Below are 27,659 nucleotides of genomic sequence, written 5' to 3'. Positions count from 1 at the left end.
GTAATAGTCTGATATCATCTGTAATAGTTTGAACTCTCAGTCATTGAGATATATTTTGCTTTGGCTTACTTTTCTTAAGGTTTTATCTCATTAGTGTAACTTCCTAGGAGGGCACCCATCTTGAGAATGCCCATGTAAGAGCACGCTTAATTTTTGAGTTTCTGGTGACATTCTAACCAATACACCAAAAAGGTGTCTCAGTGTTTAAAAACACAAATTCATTCTACTTAAGGATTTTACAATAATAGAGAAAACCCAACAACCACATGATTCTAGTCTACGTTGTTCCAATACGATGGGAAGTCACTTATTTCAAACTTAAGTAAGCACATGTAGACTCATTAACGTCTTTCTTCGCATACTAGGGTAGAGACAGTAAGCCACAATATTTCATGTCATTGATTATGCATACATTTTTAGCTTGATAATCGGAATAAACACTCCAATACATGGGGGTTGTCGGGTTATTGCTGAAATTTTTATTGAACAAACTTGGAGATGACAAAGTTAAAGCGATTTTTGAAGTCAATAATATGGCAAAATACAAATAAAAGTATGAGATTGTAGAATAAGAACAAGAGAAGCACTTCAAATATAACACATGTCGCATCTAATAAATTGTGAGGATCAAAACTAAACACAAATTGAACAAAATACTAAACTTGTATGGAACTTGAAAGCTCACCAATCGGCACAAACATGATGTTATTGAACATTTAACATTAAATGAATGCACTAACAAAATAGATCATTTTAAAATGCAACAAAAAAATAATGCACCAAATTATTAATTGGATCAACAACACACACATGCAAACATACACAAAGGGACATCTTAAAATCAAAAGTAAAATTTTGTATGTATATTAATGATAGAATATTCGTGCAAATAATTAAAATCAAATAATTTCAAGTCCCTTACGAGCAACAACAACAAAGCCTTAATCCCAATACATAGGGTTGGCTACATGAATCATTTTTCTCCATTGCGTCCTATTTAGTGTCATATTTTTATTTAGTTCTAGTAAATTAAGATAATTTTTTATATAATAAGCCCAAGTTTTCCTAGGTCTAGCTCTACCTTTCGTAACACAAGTCGAATCTAAAACATCTACTCTCCTAATCGGATCATCAGACGATTGACGTTTAATGTGACCAAACCATCTATGACGACTTTCTCTAATTTTGTCCGCCACAGGAGCTACACCAACCCTATCATAGATATATTCATTTCACATTTTGTCTCTAAGTGCAAGGCCACTCATCCACCTAATTAGTCTTATCTCGACAACACTTAACTTATTATTATGCTTCTCTTTTAAACTATAGAACTAAATGAGACTTATTATATAATTGTATAAGCAAGACAGCCTGCTTAAGACATCACGCGATATGAGAATTTGAATTGATATATAAAAAAGAGTGTGAACTTTCATAAAACATAACTAGCTTTTAAGAAGGATTGCAAGCTCGTCAAATTGGAAGAAATTTAAATATATCAAGTTTTTAGTCGATGCAAAATTTTGATCTTATGTTTATGCATTTAGCATATTTATCAAAGCACATGCAGATACAATTGTTTCTATAGTTTAAAGGGTGTTAAAAAACTACATACTTTTCAAAGTACATCTACTATTTTTGAGGTGGTGTGAATTATCTAGTAATGCTCGACCTTGAGTCTCTTAGAAACGCTTTATTTTGCCTTTCTATAGAGCTTTTAATGCCTTTTACAAAGAATTTAATCTCTAAAATGCAAATTCTTTGTCTTCTTGGAAAACGTAACTTATGTTTGCTGATAAGAATCATTCAGTAAGCTTTTGTTGACTACCTCCTTTAACTAAATAAACTATAACTCTTCGACAACCCTAGATAATGGAAATATGGGATTTTGATATAGATCGTTATCACTCCCTTACCATCTGCTCTAAGCTGATGGCGATAAATTTACCCTATTTTAAATTCAATATATTGTTGTTAATACTAAACATTTTTCGCTTACGGGCTAGTTTTAATTGGAAATTCTATCTCATGATCAAAAAGAATAATTAATCATAAGAGATTGTGCATAAAAAAAATTCAATATATTGTTGTTAATACTAAACATTTTTCACTTACAGGCTAGTCTTAATTGGAAATTCTATCTCATGATCAAAAAGGATAATTAATCATAAGAGATTGTGCATAAAAAGAAATTTCAAATCTTAAAGTTAGTGCAAAATTAGGGTGAAATTTTTTAGTAGTGTTTTATCTGAATTTTAATTTGTCTTCTGAAAATTTTATTTGAAATCACATCTCTCATGGGAGAGCAGGGCTTGAATTTTTGTAGCTCACAACTATGCCTTACTCTACCATCTTAAGCAAAAATTTAATGTTCTTTTTGACACCTTTAAATCCTTCTTAAAAGATCTATTATACTTTCTACAAATAATGGCCGCCGACATGTGACTCTCAACTTCTTGTTTTCCTCTAGAGGCACTTCATTACATCTCCCTACACTCCAAAACATAATAGTTTATATCAATGACATCATCATCACCTTGTTCAAACTAAACTCACTCTCCTTTATTTTATCTATATACCACTTACATTTTAGCCACATCTCCTCTCCACCACCATATAACCTGTCATTTGCATACCCACAATTGTTCTCCTCAAGTAGTAACCATTTCAAAAGTTTTTGGTCATCCTCCTCACCACATCAAACTAAAAGTCTTTGGGTGTCTTTGCTACTCATAACTGCAACTCTTGACTAGTTAGGCCACATTCCAACTTTCGTGACTTCTCAAAATGTGTAACAATGTTGTGCACGAGCTCAAAAATAAAATCTATCTCACAACATGTGATGTTTGTAGAAACCAACAATCTTTTCTCTATTTAAAATCCCACTACCTTTAACTGCACAAAGTTCTCTCGATAAATAGCATATCATATCACAATATCTTATGTAAAGAAAATTTTCTTCTTTTCTTTTTTTTTTGCAAAATAAAAACTTTTCTTCATCACTTTGTCTACCCTATTTCCTACTCATTTCACTAATCACGCATCCCAATCACGTCAACAATAATTATTCCCAATACACGGCCCACTCTCTTTTGCCCATTCCTTTTCTATCCACTCCCTTCAAAAATTAGCCTGAGACCCTTCTTGTCCAGAACTAGCCCATCCCCTACCAAATCCATAAATCCCCTCCCTTTTGGACAAATTGTTTCACCTTTTTTCTATTGTTCCATCTCTTTCCATCAATCACACAACACCCAACTACGCCAACTATAGGTTTTGTCATACATAGCTTATCCTCCATTTTCCTTTTTTTCCATTTTCTTTTAGGAATTAGCTCAATGCCTTTCTTGATCACAGCCTGTTCATGCCTCTCCAAATCCAAAAAGCTGACTCAGCCCATTTGTCCCCCTCCTCCCTAATCAAGAATCCACTCAATATCTTCCCCCATCAATGCTACTCCATAATTCCTATTCAGATATCTCAATCAACTCACAAACTGGTGCCCCAACTTCACCTCTTTGCTTTTCCTCAAAAGGCACTCAATCCCCCAACCTATCCATGACTCATTCACCTCCTTCTCACATTGCTAAACTACCCAACATCACAACCACATACTCCCAATCTCCAGCTCCGCCTTTTCACAACAATGATCTTATGCAAACTCATGTCAAAAATTGCATTCACAAGAAGGTCCTCACAAATTTATCCATAACTTCTCTTTTTACCCACTCCACTCATGAATCTAACCTGCACCCGAGCCTTCAAACAAACTGAGTGATGGGCTATTATATCCAACAGTTTTAATGCCCTCATCGAAAATGTTATTAGACATTCATCCTACCTCACCCATCTTGAATATCGTTTGTTGCAAATTGGCATTTCTCACCAAATACAATGCTAATGAATTCATTGACCACTACAGAAATCATCATGAAAGGATTTTCATAAACAATTGAATATTAATTATATGATTAAACCTTCATCCCTGGCATCTAACCATAAATATCTTGACTTATTCTCAACATTTCTCTATCCAAAGATTGGTTGCTTAAGCAAATAGATGTCATTAATACCTTTCTTCAAGGCTATCTGTAAATTGTTCACACATACCTTCTCCAACTTTCGAGGCTTTATGATCCAACTCATCTCGACCATGTTTTTAACCCAAGAAAGGAGTTCTGTTTATTGAAATAGGTACCCCATGCGGAGTACCAACTACTTCAACTCTTCATCCTCATCGTGATAATCATCAACTCCAAACTTGATGCCTCCTCTTCATCTGCTCTCATTTACATCTCTTAATATACCTCCTTATATATTTTGATGACTCATTTTCACTTCTTGTGACGATCAACTTCTTCGATAGCACACCACTCAATTGGTTTCAACATTTTTTATAAAATCAAGGAGAAATCTTCTACTTTCTAGGCATCAAATTCTTCTTCTCCAAATAAGGTATTCTCCTATTACAAAACAAGTACATCCATGATCTCCTAAGCACCGACATGATCAACGCTAAAGACTTCACTACTCCCATGCTCCAAATCATATGCTTACAATTTTTGCGGCGTCTCTCTTATTAATCCCTCCGAGTTCAGTCTATTGTTACCGGTCATCAATATCTCCCTCAAGAGGCTAAGCTTTGCGTCTTCATCTAATTCATGCATCAACAACCATCCTTCATAGGAGCATCATATTCATGCCACCTCACATAAATTTTTTCTTTATTATTGATACCTTCTCTCACTTTACAAATTACTAGATGTTAACTAGAGCGGGAATATTATTGATTGGACGTCCACAAGCATATATATTGTGTTTGTCTGCCACAATTTTGTCTAGAGGAGTTCGAAGAAATAGCATATAGTAGCTAACTTTTTTTGCAAAGGCCGAATGCCATGCAATTGCTCCCTCACCATTCAACTCGTTTGGTTGTACTTCTTGAACTTGGTATTTATCTTCCTTAGCCACTTACGGTTTATTGTTACAATATTAGGGCCACCTACCATATTGCAATTTTATTTTTCACTCATAATGAAATGCATGGCTCTTGATTTTCACATCATTCGAGAAAAAATTCAAAGTGGCACTCTCGATGTATTTCGATGTATTTCATATTCTATCTGCAGAACAACTTGTTAATGCCCTCACAAAACCAAAACTTATATCTTGGAAACAACTTGAACAACTACTAGTCATAATTGGTCTCCTCTCATAGGACTCCATCTTGAAGGAAGCATTAAAGAAAACTGGTTAAAACTTTGTGTACAACTATGTATTTTTGTTAGCTCTCATTTTGTACTTGAAAGGCAGTTATAATAGGTGTTAATTTATATATCAATACACCTCCTACATATGAAAATGATCAGGAAGACTTTCTTCCTCCATATCAATTCTATTATCTCTACAACATGTTCATATGTTCCTGGATGGTGACTTTTTTTCCCCTTTTATTTTCCTACATTTGCTGAATTTTTTCTTGTGATTGTTTATGCATATGTGTGTTTGATCTTGGATATTTGTCATTTTACAAGTTCAACAGCAAGCAATTTTTTTGTTTTAGGCGTGGAGGTTTCATTCCACAATTAGCTATGAATGTCATTTTCTTGCCTTGTTCCATAAGAACTGTTTGTCATGTTTAATTCTGTATATTTGCTCGAGAAGTACAATGATACAATAATGTGATTGCAATGTATTGATTATACTACTGTAATTAAAACCAGGCTAGAGGAGAAGCTGTCAAATCTGGAATCTGAAAATCAGGTTCTTCGTCAGCAAGCTTTATCCATGGCTCCCAACAAATTTTTGTCAGGACGATCTAGATCAATTTTACATGTTTGTATAGAACATTTGCACATTATTCTATTCGTTGATTTAGAATTCCATTCTTCATTGCCATGTTTAATGATTTGTTCCTTTCCATTGCTCAAACAGAGGACTTCAGATAGTGATCATATCAATGTTGATTCAAAGTCTACTGCAGTAAGATTTGAGCTTTCCTTTTTTTTTTCTTTTTTCTTGCTAACAATAACAGCAACAAACTTTTATCCCACTAAGTGGGGTCGGCTACATGAATCCTTTTTTTCCATTGCGTTCTATTGAGTGTTATATTTTCATTTAATTCTAAAAAATTAAGATCATTTTTTATACAATATGCCAAAGTCTTTCTGGGTCTACCTCTGCCTTTCTTGACATAAGTCGAGTATAAAACATCTACTCTCCTAATTGAATCATCAGATGGTCGACCTTTAATGTGACCAAACCATCTAAGATGACTCTCTAATTTTGTGCCCCATTGGAGCTGCACCAACCCTATCACGGATATATTCATTTCACATTTTTTCTCCAAGTATAAAGCCACTCATCCACCTAAGCATTCTCATCTCAGGAACCTTTTGTTTTATGCTTATCTTTTGAAGGCCAACATTCAATGCCATAGATCATTGCAGGTCTCACCACCATCTTATAATATTTTCCTTTCAGTCTAAGTGGTACTTTTCTCTTACACAATAGGTCCGAAGCATTCCTCCATTTCAACCAACCAACTTGAATTCTACTAATAACATATCCATCTATATCACCATCACTTTGAACAATAGACCCGAGATATCTATGCGTTTACACCTTTAATAATTTTATCACCCATAGTTACAATTCTGTCACTAGAGCTACTAATACTAAAATTACATTCGATGTATTCAGTTTATGTTTTACTTAAACGAAGGTCTTTAGACTCCAATCTAGACCTCCATAAGTCAAGTTTTGACTGAACTTTCTCTCTAGTCTTATCCACGAGAAGGATATCATCAGCGAAAAGCATACACCACGGTAGAACCTCCAGCAAAATGTCCATTATGAGAATTCATTAACTAAAGCAGAAAGATATGGGCTTAAAGCCAATCCCTGATGTAATCCAACTGAAATAGGAAAATATTTGGTCAATCCTCCTTCTGTTCGAACACAAGTATCAACTCTAATATACACATCTTTAATGACTTGAATATAAGTCATATTGACACATTTCTTCTCTAGAACTCTCCAAAGGATATCTCTTTGAACCTTATCGTAAGCTTTTTCTAAATGAATAAAATCATATGTAGATCCTCCTTATTCTCTCAGAACTACTCCATCAAACCTCTCAATACCTCTCAATAAGAAACCTCTCAATAAGTGTATAGCTTCCATAGTAGACTTGTCTGTCATAAATTCAAATTGATTATGAGAAATCTTTGTAATATGTCTTAACTTACGTTCAATTACCCTCTCCCATAATTTTGAAGTATAACATATCAATGTAATTTCTCTATGATTTGCATATTCTTGTGCATCCCCTTTTTTCTTAAAACTGGGACCAAAATACACTTCCTCCACTCCTCAGGCATGTTTTTCGTTTTTAAAATAATATTAAAGAGTTTATTATGCAAAGAAACTCCCAAATCTCATATGTATTTCCACACTTCAATTGGGATATATCCAGGTCTTGCAGAATTTTCACCTTTGGTTTTAGGATTCCACCCTTGATTCTGGCTAACGATGGATTATATTCTTAGGATGTTCATGCCTCCTCTTTTTCTTTGAAGGAACTTCCTGAGGTAGAGGAAAAACCACAGAGATCACTAAACGAGAAACAGCAGGTGAAGTTGGATCACTCTCTTCATCTGCTATTTTCCAGCTTATGTTGGCCTGGCGAATTTGTCTTTTAGGATACACTTAACTTTAGATTTTATATAATATTTTTTCAGGAGAACCAGGAGCTTTTAATCAGGTGCATTGCACAGCACTTGGGATTTGCAGGGATCAGGCCTGTTGCAGCGTGTATTATATACAAATGTCTTATACAATGGAGATCATTTGAAGTTGAGCGTACTAGTGTTTTTGATCGAATTATTCAGACAATTGGACATGCTATTGAGGTTTGATGTTTACAGTGTGATTTTCTAGAGGTATTGTAATAGCCTTATAGGTCTTTATTCTTTTATTTTTTTAACTTTTAAGAACCGAGAAGACAATGATGTCTTAGCCTATTGGCTTTCCAATGCCTCAACGTTATTATTACTATTGCAACGGACTTTAAAAGCTAGCAATGCAGCTGGTATGGCTCCACAGCGCCGCCGATCTTCATCGGCTACTTTATTTGGGAGGATGGCTCAGGTATGATTTGTATGATTTGTTATCTCATATGTTCTTAATTTGATTTAATTCTGAAATAATTATTTGATTCTTTGTGTGGCTAATTTAATCCAAGAGTTTCACATTTCTCAATTAAGTTAGTTCCCGACTTCACAAAATTTATCCAAAATGATATCTCATATAAAGCTTGTGATACAAAATTAATTCCTTTGTAGTTACACAATTATATGAAATTATCCTAATTAACTCTGTTAGTGATTATTTTGGATCAATTTTGTATAGTCGAGGAACCAAATTGAACAAAAATCTTACTCCTGAAACTAAATTTGTTGCATAGAAATAGTAGGGGACTATTTAGAAGTTTTTCCCTTTTTTTTTTGCACTATTGCATTGCTTGTGTTCTTTAGGATGCCTCTGCTTTCTGTACTCTAATTGTGCATTATTTATATGTTTTCTAGAGTTTCAGGGGAACTCCTCAGGGAGTGAACCTCTCTTTTGCCAATGGTGGCGTAGTGGGCGGAGTTGATACTTTGCGGCAAGTGGAAGCCAAATACCCTGCTCTGCTATTCAAACAACAACTCACAGCATATGTAGAGAAAATATATGGAATGATTCGGGATAATTTGAAAAAGGAGATCTCTCCCTTTCTTGGCTTGTGCATTCAGGTACTTGTTCGATGTATTTTCTGATGTAATAATAAAATTTTCTTTCTCTTGAGATTATATAGTGATTTTACTTTTCTCCTCTTTCCTACGCAAACTTTTCTGCTTCTATTTGACTTATTTTAATCCCAGTTGTTTGTCTCGGTTTGATAATGCAGGCACCGAGAACATCAAGAGCAATTCTAATCAAAGGCGGCATTCGCCCGCAAGGACAACCAGCCCCAATTGCTCATTGGCAAGCGATTGTGAGGATACTTGGGAGTTTCTTGAATATATTAAAAGGAAACCATGTTAGTATTATACTCTACTTATTGTGCAATTAGCATCTTCAGGATTGCTTGCAATCACTTTTGTTTTCATTTTTATTTTTTTAATTTTTTTGCTTTTATTTTAAAAATTTGTTTGTTTATTTTTTTTTTTTTTTTCTTTCAAAAAGAAATTAGCTTGTTTTAAAAAATACTTAAAACATCTAAAAATTGTTTTTAGTGTTTTTAAAAACAACTCATCATATTAAAACATACCCTACATATTTCATTTTAAGTAAAAGTATTAATATGACAGAACAAAAATAAAAAATAGAAAACAAGAACTAATTGTGATCCCAACGGCCCCTTCATTTTTGCCTTCCCATAGTAGTATAAATGACTTGTTTTATGCTGGTCACAATCTCGACAACTAACAGGATGAAAACTTTTATTATTATTATTAATCTCATTGGGAAGTATATTTTATATGATTCAAACTCTCTTTTTTTTTTTTCTTTGCTCAGGTGCCCCCATTTTTAGTTAGAAAGGTGTTCACGCAGATATTTTCCTTCATCAACGTGCAACTATTTAATAGGTTCCGCTTTGGCCAATTTCAGATTGCTTTGCTGCATTTATGAATGGTTTAATGACGGTATTGATCTCTCTGTTGATGCAGCCTTCTGCTGAGGAGAGAATGCTGCTCATTCAGTAATGGAGAATTTGTTAAAGCAGGACTTGCTGAATTGGAAAATTGGTGCTTTAAAGCTACTGATGAGGTATTTTATCACTTGCTGGTTCATTTCATAAATACCTCTGAAAGAGGAGAATTGGCATTTAGCTTAGCATGTTCGATTGAAGTACGCCTGTATTTTAACTTTAAAGCCATTCTTCATTCCCTTTTCCAGTGATAAACTGTCAGCTTAATTATTTTTTTATTATTTTTTTCTTCTTTAAAGGATTTTCTTAGTGCTATCAAAATTTCTTAAGCTTACAAATCAACACAATTATTGTTGCCGTTTCAATTATTTTTCCTTTTTTGGTGCCGAAAATACGATCGATATATCTGAAACTACGATCGACCTTGGTGATCTTAATATCGTGAATAATAATAAAACGTTTCTTTTTTACCGTCGCATTAGTAAAAAAGAAGTTGATGAGGTTTTAAAAAAAACAAATGGTGGAAAGTCTGTAAGACCTGATGATATCCCAATTGAAGTGTGGAAATATTTAGGAGATTTGGGAGTTTCTTGGCTTACTGAACTCTTTAATATTATTTTAAAAACAAAAAGTTGTCTGAGGAGTGGAGGAAGAGTATTTTGGTCCCCATTTTTAAGATTAAAGGGGATGCACAAGAGTGTGCAACTTATAGAGGAATTAAGGTGATGTGCCATACTTTAAAGTTATGGGAGAGGTAATTGAACATAGGTTAAGACGCATTACAAAAATTTCTCATAATCATTTTGGATTTATGTCGGACAGGTTTACTATGGAAGCTATACATTTATTGAGAGGTTGATGGAGAAGTTCAGAGATAATAAGGAGAATTTATATTTGATTTCTATTGATTTAGAAAAAGCTTACGATAAGGTTCCAAGAGATATCCTTTGGAGAGTTCTTGAGAAGAAATGTGTTGATATGACTTATATTCAAGTCATTAAAGATATGTGTACTAGAGCTGTTACTTGTGTTCAAACTGAAGGAGAATTAACCAAATATTTTCCTATTTCTGTTGGATTACATCAGGGATCGACTTTAAGCCCATATCTTTTTGCTTTAGTTATGGATGGTCTTACTGGACATCTACAGGAGAATGTACCTTGGTGTATGTTTTTTGCTGATGATATCCCTCTCGTGAATAAAACGAGAGAAAAAGCCCGGGAAAAACTTGAAATGTGGAGGTTTACATTGGAGTATAAAGGCCTTCATTTAAGTAGAACTAAAACTGAATATATGGAATGGAATATATATATGGAATGTAATTTTAGTAGTAGCTCTAGTGACAGAAGTGTGACTTGGGGTGATTAAATTATTAAAAGGTGTGAACTATTTAGATATCTTGGGTCCGTTGCTAAAAGCGATGGTGATATAGATGCGGATGTTAATAGTAGAATTCAAGTTGGTTGGTTGAAGTGGAGGAATGCTTCGGGCCTTTTGTGTGGTAGAAAAATACCACTTAGACTGAAAGGAAAATTTTATAAGACGGTGGTGAGACCTTCAATACTCTATGGCGCTGAATGTTGGCCTTTAAAATAGAAGCATAATAATAAGTTAAGTGTTGCCGAGATGAGAATGATTAGGTGGATGAGTGGCTTTACACTTAGAGAAAAATGCGAAATGAATATATCCGTGATAGGGTTGATGTAGCTCCTGTGACGGGCAAAATTAGAGAAAGTCATCTTAGATGGTTTGGTCACATTAAACGTCGACCATCTGATGATCCGATTAGGAGAGTAGATGTTTTAGATTCGACTTGTGTTAAGAAAGACATGTAGACCTAGGAAGACTTGGGCTTATTGTATAAAAAATGATCTTAATTTACCAGAACTAAATGAAAATATGACACTAAATAGGACGCAATGGAGAAAAAAGGATTTATGTAGCCGACCCCACGTAGTGAGATTAAGGCTTTGTTGTTGTTGTTGGTGTCGAACCAACTCATTTTGGGTTCTCTCGGTGCAGGGATAGCGTATTTTATGTCCTAGACGAAGTGATGAGGGATATCTTACTACTTTCACATTAGATGTCCTTGTTGATTTTCTTTGAATTTTTACTTCTCAGCATGAATCATTAAAATTGGCTGTTTAATTTCCCGCCTCCAATTCATATTTATTTACTAATTACTTCTGAAATTGTAGTATGCAGGCTCGGCCTGGGATGAGTTGAAGCATATCAGACAGGCCATTGGATTCCTGGTAAATTCATTTCCTTCTTTGCATATGGAATTAGCAGCCTCTTTGATTTACAACTCTATCCATCTTTATTGGCCCATTTATTCATTTTTTTGTATTTGTTTTTTTCCTTTTGTTTCGTGCTAAACATGCAATCAATGAAAATTCAGAACACTGATGTCCTATCTCGAAAATTAGTTGAAAAAATAAATCTCGTCTTATTTTTTCCCCCATTAAATTCTTCTACTTTCACTTTTAGGTCATTCATCAAAAATCTAAGAAAACACTGGATGAAATAAGCCATGATCTTTGCCCAGTAAGTAAATCTTTTTTATATTTCTTAGCATCATTTCCTCCACTAATATTCTTTAAATTGAACCAGCCATCCTTTGTCCACAGGTCCTCAGCATACAGCAGCTATATCGGATCAGTACAATGTACTGGGATGATAAATATGGCACGCATAGTGTTTCTCCAGATGTAAGTTTCAGGCTTATTACTTCTCATTTCTCAGTTTTTTTTCCATTTCTATAACCGTTAGTCTCAAATAAGGTTATCTAAAAGTTCAAGACTATGGGTTTTGGAATCTCAAATTAGGTTATATCAAATATGAGGATATTGATGACAGAAGACTCAAATAATGCTGTGAGCAACTCGTTCTTGCTGGACGATGACTCGAGGTTTTATATTTCTCCTTACTCCCTATCTTTCCTCTTCTTTGAGTAGCACATTCTTCTTAATTTGTGTGGATGTCTCTTCTGAGTGCTTACTTTGGGGTGCCAAATATACAGCATTCCGTTTTCGGTGGATGATTTATCGAAATCGATGGAACAGATTGAAATTTCTGACATCGAACCACCGCTACTTATTCGTGAAAATTCAGGCTTTATGTTCTTGTTGCCGCGATCCGATTGACCCTTTTAAGGTAGTTTGTACCTCACGAACCTTTTGATGGTTTTTGGAGCTCTTTATTGCCATAGATTAATGCAGATTAACAGAAGGTTGGAGTGCTGCTTAAGTATGAAGCAGCAATATAGTTTCCTTCAATTATTTGATCAAAGGAAAATTTTTAGGGGAAGATGGGATGAAATCAATTGAATTTTGCGTATCGCAGGAGTCGGTTTAATTGTTTCATGTTTATTTTGGCTGCAAGTGTAATAATTTATTGCAGACAGGTTTTAGTCATTCTTTTCCCATTTAGGGGCATATATTTACCAAATAAAATTTACATTTAAACTAGAAATTGCAATTCTAACTCATACTTTTATATTATTATGTTACTTCATCTTCCAGCATAATGGATCCCCATTGAGGATTATTATCATTGGGGTCGATTTTTCGTCTCTGTTTTCTTTCTATTAAGTATTGTTTTGTGGTGCTCTCTTTTGTTTTTTCTTGTAAAGAAATAAAATTTATTTAAAATTTTTCATAATATATCCAACTTCAAGTAGAAAATTAATGAATATTTAACTAAAAAAAAAGTTCTTTGGTTTTCCCGCGTATCTTTCAAGTTCGACATGTAATTATAATATGATATGAAACATTTAAGTGGTATAAATGTAAAAAAATTGGTAAATTTTAGGTGTCACGATATTTAAATACCTACGAATGGGGTTGTATGTATGTAAATGCCTTATTTGTTTTTAGTGTTGCTTCTATTAACTTTTGTACTAGCTCACATCTCTTGATCTCTTTTTTTAACTTTTCTATTGTAGCTCTCTTTAATCTGAACTCAGGTCCATTTTAATCATCAAGTCCAAGTCATCCAATTTTTCTCTCCTATACTTGTCAAGAATTTCAACTACGTAAGCACATATGCTATGAACAGTGTACTGAGGAAAACGTAGGTGATAAGGTGATTTTTTTGGGTGGGCATTTACTTACAGAGCACACAATTCTTTTTATTAATATATTTCACGCCGAACTTTCATATTTATACATATAATATGTAAATTTTTTATAACACATTAAAGGTAGCACTATTATCATTTCTAAAAGCCTAATGTACTTTTTTTTTAATATGTTTAAGACACTGAAGTGCTATCTGTGTAAATATGAAAGTTTGGGTGTGCAATATGTATAGACATAAGAATTGTGTGTGACATGAGGTTGCAAATGAGTTGAGCCTGAGTAATAAATGAGCCACTCAAGCTCGGCTCATGTATGACTTGTATAAAATTGGTCCGTGTTCAGAATTAGCTTGTGAAGTGTCTGCCGTGTTCAATTTGACTTAAATTTTCGTGTTTAGCACATGTTCGGCTTGTTGGAATTAAAAATATTTCAAAAATAAAATTTTTTAAATAAAACAAAAAAAAAAATTACAGAGCTCTTTTAAGTAAAGATTTTTTAAGTGGTAAAAATGTAATTTATAAAGGTATGATATGACTGCAATGGGGATATGTTATTATGTTATGATAGGAAATATTTAACAGTAATAAACTCGTGTTCAGTTCGAAATGACTCGAAAAAAAATTATATAACAATATATTACATATATTATTATATTATATATATTTATGTTTAAGTTTAAATCATAACACCTCATATGACAATGTGGTTAGTGTCTTCTTCTGTATATATTTGATCAAGGTTCGAATCCCATATTTTACATCTATTTTTCTCAATTTTAATTTAACCAGTCAATTTCGCCGAACACGAGCAGAACACAAACACGAATATTTAAATCGAGCCGAACACAAGCCCAGCCTGAGCTCGCTCAAGCTAGGCTCGTTTACAGCCCTAATTGTACGATTGAAGGCAGTAAATTGAACATTCAGTGGTTAATTAGACTTTTTCTTTTTTAACTGAACAAATATCGTTTAATTTTAAACCAAAACATTATCTGCAACCCTAAGTGCACGCAAATTTGTTTCTAATGCTCCTAAATAGTCTATGTGCCCATTGCAACCAAATTGGTACACCAAATAATGCTCAAATACACTTAAAAAATTCTACTACCCCACTAAAGTGGTACTGATTATTATAACTGTTGCAAAGTACTACTAATAAATTTTGATATTTTTTTCTTTTTAAAAAATAAATTAACTTATTTTTAAAAGCACTTTAAACAACTAAAAATTATTTTAAGTATTTTAAAAAACAACTAAATATATTATAACATATCAAACCTGTTTTATTTCAAGCATAAGCACAATAAAATGAAATTAAAAACCTGTTTTATTTCAAGCATAAGCACAATAAAATAATTTTTTTAAAAAAAATCAAAATTAAGAGTGATCCCAAACGTACCACAATTATCGACAGATAAGTGAACATTAATCAACCATAAAAACAACAACAGAGAAATACTGGTAAGCAATTTAACTTATTAACAAAAACTTGATACATTCCATATTCAAGATTTTACAATAATAAATCCCTACAAATCAGAAGAGGATGAGAGAAATATTACTGGGTATGATAAAATTGAGAAAAGGTACAAACCATTGAGACGTTATAATCTAAACCGTAGTCAGCACCGTAATGACGGAGTAGAAAGTACATCTCAGCTCTTGTTTCCTAGCTTTGTTTCGGGATTCAATTCTTTAAATTATTTTGTTTCTGATGTCTTCCAGTTTCTTCAATATCTCACCTGGAGTTCTGTCCAGTTCATCAGCAATCTTCCTCTGCAAATCAGGTGGAAGGGTTGGGTATTGCTCGCAGAGGTCGCCGTCGATTACATCCTGCAAATGTTCGTACAGCATTTAAGAAAACAAAGTGGAGAATCTCAAGGAACCGAATTCGAATGTTAAAAAGTGAATTTGTTGTTTCCGTGCTATCTAAACTGTAGATTATATATAAACTTATGTTCGAATGGCCTGCAAGACTAACAAGTGTCAAGTATGCCCTGTTGAACATGGGTGCACATGATGATGCTCATGTGTTGTAATGTATGATTTTGGATGGCATCCAAGTCATTTTGTGTAAACATATGCAGCCATGACAAGGTCATCCAACACAAATGTAAGTGTTGAGAGACAGGTCGTTGAGCGCGAATATGTGAAAGGCAGCACACGAGACTGGTGAGGCGAACCTCACAATGCTGGCGAGGTGAACACACACAAACAACCGCTGATTAATGCAGCAAGATGGTGTTCAGGAGCGGTGAGATAGTCAGTAGACAGGGAAAGTCTCCTGGAGTAGATACAAGAGTTCATCAGCGTCAATGAGAGTTCAAATAAAAATCATAAAACGGTGGTTGACGTAATGTCGATGTAGGTGGGTAAAATAAAACAATCCTCAATTACTCTTCTATTGGTTTCTTCAAAAGCATTTGATCATAGGCAACAAGATCCCCTATTTCAAGTGATGATTCTCATGGCGGAGAAGAGAAACAGAGAGTAGTAGGCATCGGGCAAGGTTACAGAGAGCAATTGAAGCCGAAATGGGGAGAACAATGAGTTGCATGTATCGAAATGGTTGTCACTTGGAATTCTTCTTGAAGGCTAACATTGAAAATGCAATAGTTGTGGCAGCATGGTGGTAGGACTAAGCGGCTGATTAACGTGTAATAAGAAGCTGGCAAAGATGGAGTAAAAAATACGATAGCTAGTAGGTGTGGGGCAACAAGACTCCGCAATGCAAATTGAAAAATGAAACAAATAAAAAACATTGTGCTTAGCAAGTTTGATGTGATACACATAAAAGCAGCACACCTGGATCAAAAAGCTAAGAGCTTGGCTTGGCTTCAAGATCAATTTCAGCATGGTCTTGAATCTAGACTGCGATTCAAAGTGACTAGACATATTCTAATAGGTAATCGAATGAAATAAAATGTGAATGACGTGATGGATATGCTTCTCGTTGAACTGATATTATTAAATTTGAGCCTAATGGACTGATCATGGCCTAATTGACTCTTGGATACAATCAAAATAAGTCGACCAAGCTTAACTAGATCAATTGCATTTAGAGTAAAAAAACGAAACTATACTTTATCTTTCCCGAGTAATTTAGAGATTAACTCATGTTCGAGGCTGATAATCTCTATTCCTCAATCATATTTGAAATAGCTCTTACTGAGAAGAGGCATTTGATGGGTTCAATAAAGATATTACGAGTAATCAAACAGCCACATTGAAATTAGGGATGATTATATGAGCTCGAATAACAAGCCTAAATGCAGTATGGACCTAAGCTTTATCAATTGAGCCCCCTTAGGTCAAAATTTAGTCAAGAATATGATTGTGGGCTCCGAAAATTCACCACCGCTTCCCGAGAACTCTTTGCATTTATTTTTATTTTGTTTGTTGAGAGAGCTTTGGAGGGTCAAATTTTCAGAAGGCTAATTGAATTGTAAATAAAACACTATCCAGAGATTTCGCCCTCATTTTGCGATGACTTTCTGATCTAGGGTTTGGCGTTTCTCATAGGTGCAAGCCCCTATGGTTAATTACCCCTCCCAATAACAGGAGAGCTCTTTCGATTAAAGCTAGCCATTAAGAACTGAGAATCAGCATATAATAGCAGCAGATTTAGAATCTAAGTTGTAGAATTCATCACTTGAAACTTAAAGTGAATAGTGGAGAAATGAAGACGAAACCCGATCAAGATCCCATCATTCCGTCATCTTAGATCGTCGTGACCGCTGATCTGCCAAATCAGAGGAGATAGTCAACACAATCTGAAAGAAGGATTCTTGTTAGCAGAAATGAATTGCATCGTTTAAGAGATCATTGTAGATCTAGGGTGGATGGTTTGTCTAAGAGGATAAATTTGAATCGACTTTAGCTAACAGAAGACTTTAGGTCAATCAATTATACATTTATGATTCATAACTCAAAGGGTACAAAATCATTGAGGAACATACGAGTTTCAGTCGTGACTATAATATAATTGTGTCATTTAGAGTCAACCACCCGGTCAGAGGGCTCTGGTCGTAACCACTATTTTGTTGTGTCATTTGGCAACTGAACCATGTGGATAGAGGACTCGTGTCACGTCCTTACTTGCATACAATCACTTTGACTGTGAATATATTGATACATTTAATATGACATCCGCACTTTGTGAGCTAAAGTCAATCAGAAGTTTGTCACCATCAACAAACTGTTGTGGATGGTATATGAAATTTGCTTTTAGTATTTAAGTGATTGAATTTTAACTCGAGTTTAAGGATCTGTTTAGGGCGACTGCAACTTATTAAAAAATAGTTGTGAGGCTGCTAATAAATAATCTGATGTTCAAAAAACTCCGGTGGCAATTATTTATTTTTATTTTGTTGGAAAAGTCAAACCGCAGTAAAAAAACTGCTATCGCACCTAGCCAGGATGATGGGAAAACACAGTTTACCCAAACAGACAAAAGTGTGAAGCGGTGTTGCACTGCCACCGCACTGCCGCCCCAAATGAACTATTAAAAAATAGTTGTGAGGCTGCTAATAAATAATCTGATGTTCAAAAAACTCCGGTGGCAATTATTTATTTTTATTTTGTTGGAAAAGTCAAACCGCAGTAAAAAAACTGCTATCGCACCTAGCCAGGACGATGGGAAAACGCAGTTTACCCAAACAGACAAAAGTGCGAAGTGGTGTTGCACTACTACCGCACTGCCGCCCCAAATGAAACCTAAATTGATTAATTATTTTAATATCCTAATTTAAAATTTTGACCATTTTGGTTGAAATATTCTATCAACTCAATCATTATCGGGATATTGAGCGTTTTAAAGCTTTATATTTAAAGGGGAACATTTAATTTTGTTAGTTTAAGATTTTCAAAACATAAATCATGTCGACTCTTAACTTTATAGGTAGGAGGATCAGACTGCTGATTTGGACATGAAATTTTTATTTCAGAATTTGAATATTTATTAGGGTTTACTAGACTCGTTAACTCTAATCCTTATGAAGAGGAGGATCGAACAAGTCGACGGGATTTACAACCCTATATTTTAGAAAAGGCGATTTGATTAGCCTGCATATGACTCTCAAACATAGTGTTCGAACATTCTATAAGTTGGTTGGAGCACATGTGTGCATCTAAATTTCACATATTTAACTATTTTAAACGACTTTACATATGTTAAGGCAATTTGCATAATTTTAAATTATGAATTGAATCACCTATAAGCCTTGAATTTATATAAATTTACTTCATTTGAATGAATATATTGATGCATTTTGAGGTTCACTTTAAACTTTATAAAGTACTGTCTTATGTTCGCTTGTAAACATGTTGTGAATCCGGTGGCTGTTGGTTACATTAATTCTTCATTTTAACATATAAAAATAACATTTTTGTCTTAAATTTAACCAAAATTTATGATATCCAAAATTTAATTCAATTTGTCATCCCCCCAAGCTGCGATCCAAGCCCAATTTATGTTTTCAAATAAATCGCATAAAGATTCATTTATATTAGTATATATATTTTATTTAATCATCTTCACATAGGATAGAATTTAAAGCCAAAGAAAAGTCCAATTGTATTAATTGAAGAGTCATTCAATTTTTCATGACTCTTATGCAAGTCTCAAGTGCATTTAATTTATCCTCTTGAAACGACTCAAAACTTAAGTATTATTATGTATTTTGTAGCATACACTTCCTTTCAATTTTGTCAATTTTAAGATCCAAACAGTCCATATTTTTATATTATCTACAAGTTCAATATCACCAGAAATTTTGGCAGCCTCCCGACGTCAACTCCTGTTAAGGGGTACGAGAGAATGACAGCCTTCCCGGCTATCTTAAAAGACATGTCGGTTGGTATCATGAGACACTTCGACAGAAGAGCAAAAACGTAAATTTACCCTGCAATCTTAAAAGATGTGATGGGCCTTCAACGTACTAGCACAAAATGTTAGATCACAAACTAACATTTCTCAAATTGTACTTAATTCACACGGTTGGGTGCTCGTTTTTCCCATAGACGAGTGTTTTAAAATCTCAATTTAAAAAAATTTTCCAAATGAGTCCACAGTTTTCCACAAACGGTACTTAATTCCCCATGAATGAGTACTCACGCTCCCTCGTGTGGACATTTTCAAAAAAAGTACCCCGTTGCCCCAAAGTTATACCTTTTCGAGCTTCGGCAGTGTTGCCAGCGGATGATCTACAATGACGGAGATCGACGACAATAAATAAAAGTACAACATATATATATATATATAATATAATGTAAAGCACAAATAAGAAAGAAATATTCTTCACCAAAGGTAATTTGCGGCTCGGATTATGGAATTATATAAGCTAGAAAAGAGATCGAGTTAGGCTCGAATAAGGAAAATCATGGGGGCTCACTTTAATTTAACGGCTCCTTTCGTGTGATTTGCTTGAGAAGCGAAGCAAGCTAGGGCAGAGGGTGATCAAGCGCCTCGGGTGTGGCTTCAAGGGAAGCGCACTAGAGGGAAGATCAAAGCTGCGGAGGCCTTTGTATGTTGCGACACCGGCGTTGCTTCCCTGTTGGATCTAATCGTAATTGTATCGAGAAGGAGATAGGCGCAGGAAAAGCAAGGAAATTAGGAGTTTCAAAGGTTATTGTATGCTAAGATCCCATCGTTGGTCTTCCCAAACGCAGAAGAAGAAAGTGGGAGTTTTGAGTCTCTGTAGGTAGAATATCCAATCATTGCCTTCCTACCTTGTTCAAATCACGATTGTATCGTAAGTGCCTTGGTCTGGAGACAACACAGAGGAGGGAAGATGGGAGCTTCAAAGTCTTCATAAGTCATGATTCCATCATTACCTTCCCAACCAACCTTAATCACAACAGTATCGGATATGAGCTATCACTTCATTGCCTTACTGAGTGCGGGAGAGACAAATTGGAGTTTCAAAGGTCATTGCATGCCACGATTACGTCCTTGCCTTCCCGAACACAGGAGAGACAGAGGAAGGGAGGTGAGATACGGCTCCTGCGTGCAACCTAGGAGCAGATCGAGTAGCACAGGGAAGAACAATGTGGAAGGAACGATCGATAGGACTAATTTCAGTGTGCAACTAGGAAGGAAGACAAGTTGTAGCTCTACCATGCGGCTTTCCTGTGATCTTGCAAGGCTTTGGCGCTGGCGACTGAGTTTCGTGCACGGGGAGGATCGAGCGAGTGTTCCAAAGCAGTTTTCTGCGATCGAGAGGAAGAAGTATGGATGGCTTGGCCTCCGTTGTGGTTTCTATGCTTAAACAGGGAAGGAGGACTTCGGGGAACCCCTAGGGAGAGCATCAGTCGTGTTAGTTATGAGCAATAAGTTGAGCGGGAACAATTATAGACTTCTTTTTTTTATTCTTTTTTTAAATAAATATTTTATTGGTCAACAACAATAACAGGTTGATTCATGCTATGATCATTAAGTGAGCTCCACTGGTAGGGCTATCTACTAGGTGAAGGCCCAATGTGTCATGTATCATCAATATGATTCAATCAACCTCAAGCTGGGACCTCCACAATAGAATTATGAATTAACTTCATTCTTATATTTTTTTATCATTCCTTCCAAGCTGCAGTGCAAGTATAGTTGTGTGTGTTTTGATACATTATGTCCGAACCAAGTAGATTTGTATTTATGGAGCAAAATTAACGAGGATTCCCATGGTATTCATATAGGTGCAGAACTACATCGCATAATTCACTATTTAATCTTCAGACCATACAAAACATTGTAAAAAAATGGGTACATGAGTGTGCTCTTCCTCATTCCTGATCATAAAGAGCTAAAGCTGATCAATGTACATGAGTGTGCTCTTCCTCATTCCTGATCATAAAGTGCTAAAGCTGATCAATGTCTGACATTTAATACCTAGAGGTTGACACAGCATGCTAATGGGAATTTCAGTAACATATTTCAGTCATGAAGAAAAAATGCTATTCTCAGTGTCATTCTTTGTGTGGCAGAAAAACAAACCGCAAAACTATGTAGCAAAAATATCATTGCCACCAGGTTATATGAAGTCAAATCTTTTTTTTTCGAAAAATTTAAAAGTTTTAGAATCAGGACTTGAGAATATAGGGATGAATGTTTAACTAATCAACCGCAGCCATAGAGAAACTTTCAGCATAATATACTGCTAATTCATTCAGTTTTCTAAAACAAGAAACAATCATAGCATAAAAGAACATGTGTATGGGTGCGCACGTGCAAGTGACTGCAGACAAACATTTTTTTCTTTCTTTCCCAGCTTAAATTTGAAATTTCAAAAGTTCAAAAATTTTAGATCGTTTATCAACACTGACCAAACAAAATAAAAAATAATACTTACCTTCACAGGAAAATAGGCAGATCTGTACGCCATGTGATCTCTACCACATAAAGGTGGATGCTCTTGCCTCAAATGCATCTCTAAATGAGAAAAAAAATCAACATCTTCCCGGGATGTGAAAGCAAGAAATGCCCCTAAACTACCCATCACAGTGCCAAATATCATACATTCACCACCTCCAGGTATAAGCGATGCCTTCTGCAGACAGGTGACAACATCACCAACATGAAACTGAACTATTTCCTCCACCTTGTTGGGAGCACCATTCAACTTCCCTTGTTCCCACTTTATCTTACCTCCAGTCGGATCTTCTTCTATCTCATCCGAAACATCTTGCGGTAAGCGTACAAAGTAAATATTACCAAACTTGTCTGCACCCGCCATTGTGTCAAAATCTACATGGTGTGATGCTGTTAACCATCTGGGAACAGAATCATCTGCAAATATATACAGCTGATTTTCATCCCGCCTATACTTGCAATAATGAAAGGACTGCAACAACAACATCAATAGTCCAAAAGTGATTAGAGAAATCAAAGATGTTTCACTGAATTTTAACCAAGATACAATGAAAACATGAATGCTAAGAATAAGAAAAACCCCCAGCCATTCTCTTAACTTCACCGACATTTTGGACTCATTGAATTAATCAATTAAAGGTGAGTTTTAGCTTTTAGAGCCTGTCTTGTAACGGATTTAGAGCGGGATTTAACCAGCCCCTTAGGAATTACATGCATTCATTTCACTTCAAACATGATATAAAAAGAATTTTAGATATCATGTGTCTAAATGAGTAGCAGGGATATCAGTAACATAAAACTAATGACTCCAATCCATAAGTGATAAACATCAGAATTAACATAGTAAATGATATCTAGTAGCCATGCAAAAGTATGAAATCTCAGTTGTAGGACATCTAGCATCACTATTCCAAGAAAGATTTTGGAGAGAAAATATAGAGACATTCATCCCCAACTACAAGTCATGGTGATTATGATACTCTGTTAATAAAAAACTCAGCAATGCATAATAAAGTTTGTTGTTGTGCATGAAAATCCAGTACACAATTTACAAGAAAAAAGATTCTGATTAAAGGGACATTTTTATTGAAAAAATTTGATTATACAAGTATTGCTTGTAATGTTTGTAAAAAACCTTTTATTTACCTTCCACTTTACAAGACGGAGAAAAAATGCTGTTATGATGAAAAAAAAAACCTTTTATTTACCTTCCACTTTACAAGACGGGGAAAAAATGCTGTTATGATGAAATTTAATTAAACCTTTATGATGCTGGCCTTTTGTCACTATTGGAAAATGTAATAAAACCACATAGATGGTCGTATAATCTATTTAGATTAATAAGGATTTAAAAGATAAAACTTAGCACACAATCAGGAAAAAACAGCTTTAATAAACTCCAACCAGTTTGAACTTATCCATTGATAAAGATATTCAGATGCACTTAAAAACATCAAAGCAAAATTACTTGACTTCGAATATATGTGAAAGGTGCTATTTGTAAAGAAGAAATAGTAGGTTAAACTTAAAGCATAGAAAATCTAAAATTTAAGCTTATAATTACTATGACCAAAAAATCATTTGTGTCACTGATAAACAGTCAAGATGCTTTCTCCAAACATAAACAGTAGATGGGGCAGTGTGGCTGGAGAATCCAAGTAAAGCAGTATTTGAAACATATGCCCTAAAATGTTAGAAGGATGACAAAATAACTGGAGTCCTTCTAAAACGGATGGACTCCCGAATGTGTTTAAAGGTTATTTCTTCACTATCTATATCACCTTGTTAGGAAAAAATATATAAGTAAAAAGGGTATAGCAGTAATTCCTGAAGATGTTCAGCCTCCCCAATAATTTATCACATAGACAACAATCCACCCTAAAAAAAAAAAACAAAATCCCTAGAAGTGAGAATCATGTCAGCTGCTCTAAAGCGTCTAAAGTGCATGGCACACATAATATAATCCATAGATAAAAGGTAGGCGCCTCAAAATGCTAAAAATTTATCTACCTTTTCACTATCTACAGGCCCTAAGGAAAAATAATATATACAAGACAAGTACAGGAATAATTCCTGAGGACAGCGCAAACCCATTGAAAAGTTATAAAAAAGAAGAATGTCATCTTTAACAAAAAGATTCTGTTCTGAAGGGTGTACATACTTCTTGAAGGTCACCAACATAAATTCTGTCACGATAAGTGTGAATTGAGTTAATCGTATTTGGGAAAAGCTTGTTTTCACATTTCCTTAGCAGCCTTCTTTTACCCAAATCATATAACCTAAGCACTGAACCAATACCAGCAAGAAGTCTCCCTTGAAACTGGCACAAAGCAAGAGGAACTCCCTCCACTTGAGTTTTATGCAGCAATTCCAGAGATTTCCCTTCATCAATGAATCTATAGATGTGAATAAAACCTGCAGTTAAAGATTTCTTTGGCAAAAACTGCAGTCCCTTTGCGGTTCCAACAGCTAACAAAGTTCCATATTCCTTATCATGGAAGTTCACAGTACATATACTGAATGCAGCCTCGTTATCCTGCAGCTCTAGAAGACAAGTTGTGTTACCCGATTTCGGATCTATAACTCTAATGCAAGAAACCCACTTGTCTGACTCTGCTTTAGGGTATCCATACTGCTCATCAGAGAGAGGATCATCCTTCTCCTCATCATTGCCACCAATTCCACCATTCTCCAGTTGTTCTCTATTATTAGCAATTCCATTCTCAACTCCAGCTGCTTCCAAGCTGCTTCCAAACCCTCTTTCCTAGCCGCCTCTCGCTCTTCTGCAGTAAATGCTCCTTGATCGCTCTCAATGATAACCAAATACTTCCGCTTGGGTTGTAATACAAACCTCCTGGGAGTATATCTTAAAGGGATGACTGTCTCATTAAATGTCTCTCCCAATCTTTCAATAGTGAAAATTCGCAATGCGTCCCCAGCAACAGCAACTACACCTTCTGCACACTGATCAGAAGCAAAAGAAGCAGCGAATTCAAGTGTTTCGTAAGACAAAGGAGTTAGCAGGAAATGTCCCTGGTGTATGTAACCAAGCCAAGGTCTACTTGACAAACAAAGCATTGCTTGCCTACCCCTTACTATGGCTTTAAAGAGCTTGGGAGCTCTCAAACCCAAGAAACGAGAACGAGTATCAGAAAGCTGGCCAGTGACCATATCAACAACAGTTCTGAAAAGAACACCATTTTGCAACCCAGCGTTGAGGAAAACACTTGCAGGATGGTCAGCTCCATCTTCCCCACCAGTAGATGCCTGCACTTCAAGCAAGAGGAGAGATTCCGGAGAAGAGGAAACACTTTGAACGCTCAATACCTGCATGCAGTCATCAGGATCTAAAGAAAGTATCCGAATAGTGTTATCATATGAACCCACTGCAAGGAAACGGGATCTCTGTTTTCCCTCAGGAACTGGGGCAATATCCAAGCAAGCAACATCTCCAGGCATCTCATGCTTCTCCACCTCCATTAATTGACCAGTCATGTCCATTTCAAAATAAATAAGCTCTCCTCCACTCAATGCTATCACAACCTGTAGTCTGTTTGAACCAACCTTGACAATGGTCTTCTTCCCAGGAGTTTTCCACTCATTAATACGCCCATCCTCTCTAATGTGCCTAATTCCATTTGGATGAACCTGCATGAGTGAATCATCGCCTAGCAAAGAAACTGCAAGAGAAGGCGTAGTATCCAGAAAACCACTATCGCTGACTTCCTCCACAGTTTCTCCAATGGATAGTACAAGGGTACCACTTGGAAATGATACAACAATATATGCATCGAACTCATCACTAACATTTTTCTTCACTGTCCAAACAGCATTGGGCACACCAGGTAGCTGAGACACAGCCATCTCACTGATGGCCAGTCCCGGCCTCAATATCCGGATTGAAGACCTAGGTCCACGACCACAAAGAGTGAAAATTTGAGGAGTCTCCTCTTCAAAAAGGTTCAGAACCTTCATATCCAGAATTGGCATGAGGCTAGCAATGTGATCTATCCTCACAAGATTCTTCAATCCCCTTGGCTGGAAGAACACTGGTTGGAACCCCTCTTCCGTTTCCATTAATGTTGCGGATGATGCCTCCACGTCATCTCCATCGCCAATAGACTGAAACTGGTAAAGCGCATGGTTACCAAACTCTGACGCGGCAAACAAAAATCCAGTCTTTAGGACACACATGGCTGAGGTCACCGGTATCGTATCGAAGTACTTGATTTTAAGCTCCGTGACACGATCCTGCTCATCCCTCTTATGCTCTAGAGTAACCTTAAATATATCTCCATATTCAGTTTGGAGAAGAAAGAAGAACATCGATTTCTGGCGATGGGTGGCTGCCGAAACAATGAGAACACCACGCTCTGCGGGGAGGTCGGCACGACGGGGTATGACAGCACGGACATCAGGGTGGCCCTGGTTCTTATAAATGACAAAATTCTCAGCACAGACAAGGACACCACTAGGGCCATCATCACCACCTGGCACTGTTACAAGAAGATTAGCTCCATTATCAATGGGTTCGGTCCATTTTCGAGATACATGGTTGAGACCTAGGTCAAGCTCGTAGAACGTAAGGTGTTTCTGAGCTTCAGCCGCTGCTTGTCCAGTGGAATCCTGGTCAGCCTCAGAGTAGTCGAGCTCAATGGAAGCGAAAATCGGGTTGTCAAACCCACAGTCAACTCCAGTAATAGAATAGGTTATGGTGTGGGATTTATGTGCCTCAAGGGGAGAAGAGATCGTTAAACGAGCAGCGGTGTCACGATTGAGAACGTATACAAGCTTCTGCTTCTCGCAGGCAGCAATCATAACGGCACGACCCTTTGGATCAACACCAACGTACTGTCCCGGAACAATGCGGCGGCAGCCAGACTTACCAAAAGTCTCCTGGTAGAGTTTGTGGAAGCAATTCTTTTCTTTGTGGTACTCCATGATGACGATGCGACCAGAATCGGACCCAACCACTACGTAATCTTTCTGAGAACCGGTGAGACGGAAGTGAGCGAGACAACGGATGGCTCCGAACACCTCGACAGAGTGAAGGGTTTGGATCTTGCCAGCTTCGTCGGGGCGGAGGAGGTCCAGAGTTTTGCCACGAGCAACAACAATCTCCTGCGTTTTACCTCCGATGAAGTTTCCATTGATTGCGCAGACAACACCCGTCGCCTGTTGAAGGGTGAGGCTGTAAAGATACATCGCCGCAGTTAGGCCTTTTGAGAGGCCGAGAGGAAGGTGAGGGACGAGGCCCCTATCGGGAGGAGAGAAGAGTGGTAGGGAGAGAGGTTGGGGGTAAGTAAATGGGCGGAGCTCAACTGACAAAGGTTTTAGGGTTAGGGTTTTCCGGTAGTAACATAGAAAGACGGTGACATCTGAAAGTCCGTTTGGGTACGGCTCGAACCGGTTCTAAACGGCCGTGGAATATGGCTTTTTATACGGAATGTTTAAAATTGATGTTTAACAGTGTTTGAAGCTTTGGGGGATAAAATAGTAGTTATCGCCCAAGTATCGTATGG

General features: G+C 36.1%; 2 protein-coding genes across 3 annotated transcripts in view; one reads left to right on the top strand and one right to left on the bottom strand.

Moving 5' to 3' along the window:
* The window catches only part of LOC110021861 (myosin-11-like), a 51,481-nt gene extending 38,268 nt beyond the window's left edge, over positions 1-13,213 (top strand). Inside the window, exons 27-40 of one of the 2 annotated variants that reach the window (XM_020720545.1) lie at positions 5,724-5,835; positions 5,935-5,982; positions 7,581-7,634; positions 7,743-7,913; positions 7,996-8,151; positions 8,589-8,795; positions 8,951-9,082; positions 9,562-9,632; positions 9,714-9,813; positions 11,893-11,949; positions 12,185-12,241; positions 12,325-12,405; positions 12,523-12,605; positions 12,717-13,213. In XM_020720545.1, the coding sequence (XP_020576204.1) occupies positions 5,724-5,835; positions 5,935-5,982; positions 7,581-7,634; positions 7,743-7,913; positions 7,996-8,151; positions 8,589-8,795; positions 8,951-9,082; positions 9,562-9,632; positions 9,714-9,813; positions 11,893-11,949; positions 12,185-12,241; positions 12,325-12,405; positions 12,523-12,605; positions 12,717-12,840 (1,453 nt within the window). In that variant the 3' untranslated portion in view covers positions 12,841-13,213. Of the gene's footprint in view, positions 1-5,723; positions 5,836-5,934; positions 5,983-7,550; positions 7,635-7,742; positions 7,914-7,995; positions 8,152-8,588; positions 8,796-8,950; positions 9,083-9,561; positions 9,633-9,713; positions 9,814-11,892; positions 11,950-12,184; positions 12,242-12,324; positions 12,406-12,522; positions 12,606-12,716 lie in introns of both variants that reach the window. The other variant, XM_020720544.1, reaches the window with a different exon arrangement.
* A 2,024-nt stretch (positions 13,214-15,237) lies between these two features.
* LOC110021845 (splicing factor 3B subunit 3-like) lies at positions 15,238-27,342 on the bottom strand. The gene is given in 4 exon segments (XM_020720520.1): positions 15,238-15,608; positions 22,118-22,609; positions 24,299-24,892; positions 24,895-27,342. Coding segments are annotated over 4 exon segments (3,672 nt in total). The 3' UTR covers positions 15,238-15,470.
* Positions 27,343-27,659: the final 317 nt, after the last annotated feature.

The sequence above is a fragment of the Phalaenopsis equestris genome, unplaced genomic scaffold, assembly GCF_001263595.1.
Source record: "Phalaenopsis equestris unplaced genomic scaffold, ASM126359v1 Scaffold000150, whole genome shotgun sequence".
In the NCBI taxonomy this organism is placed as follows: domain Eukaryota; kingdom Viridiplantae; phylum Streptophyta; class Magnoliopsida; order Asparagales; family Orchidaceae; genus Phalaenopsis; species Phalaenopsis equestris.
Note: the sequence above shows the minus strand (reverse complement) of the source record. Positions and strands in the feature narration are given on the sequence as shown.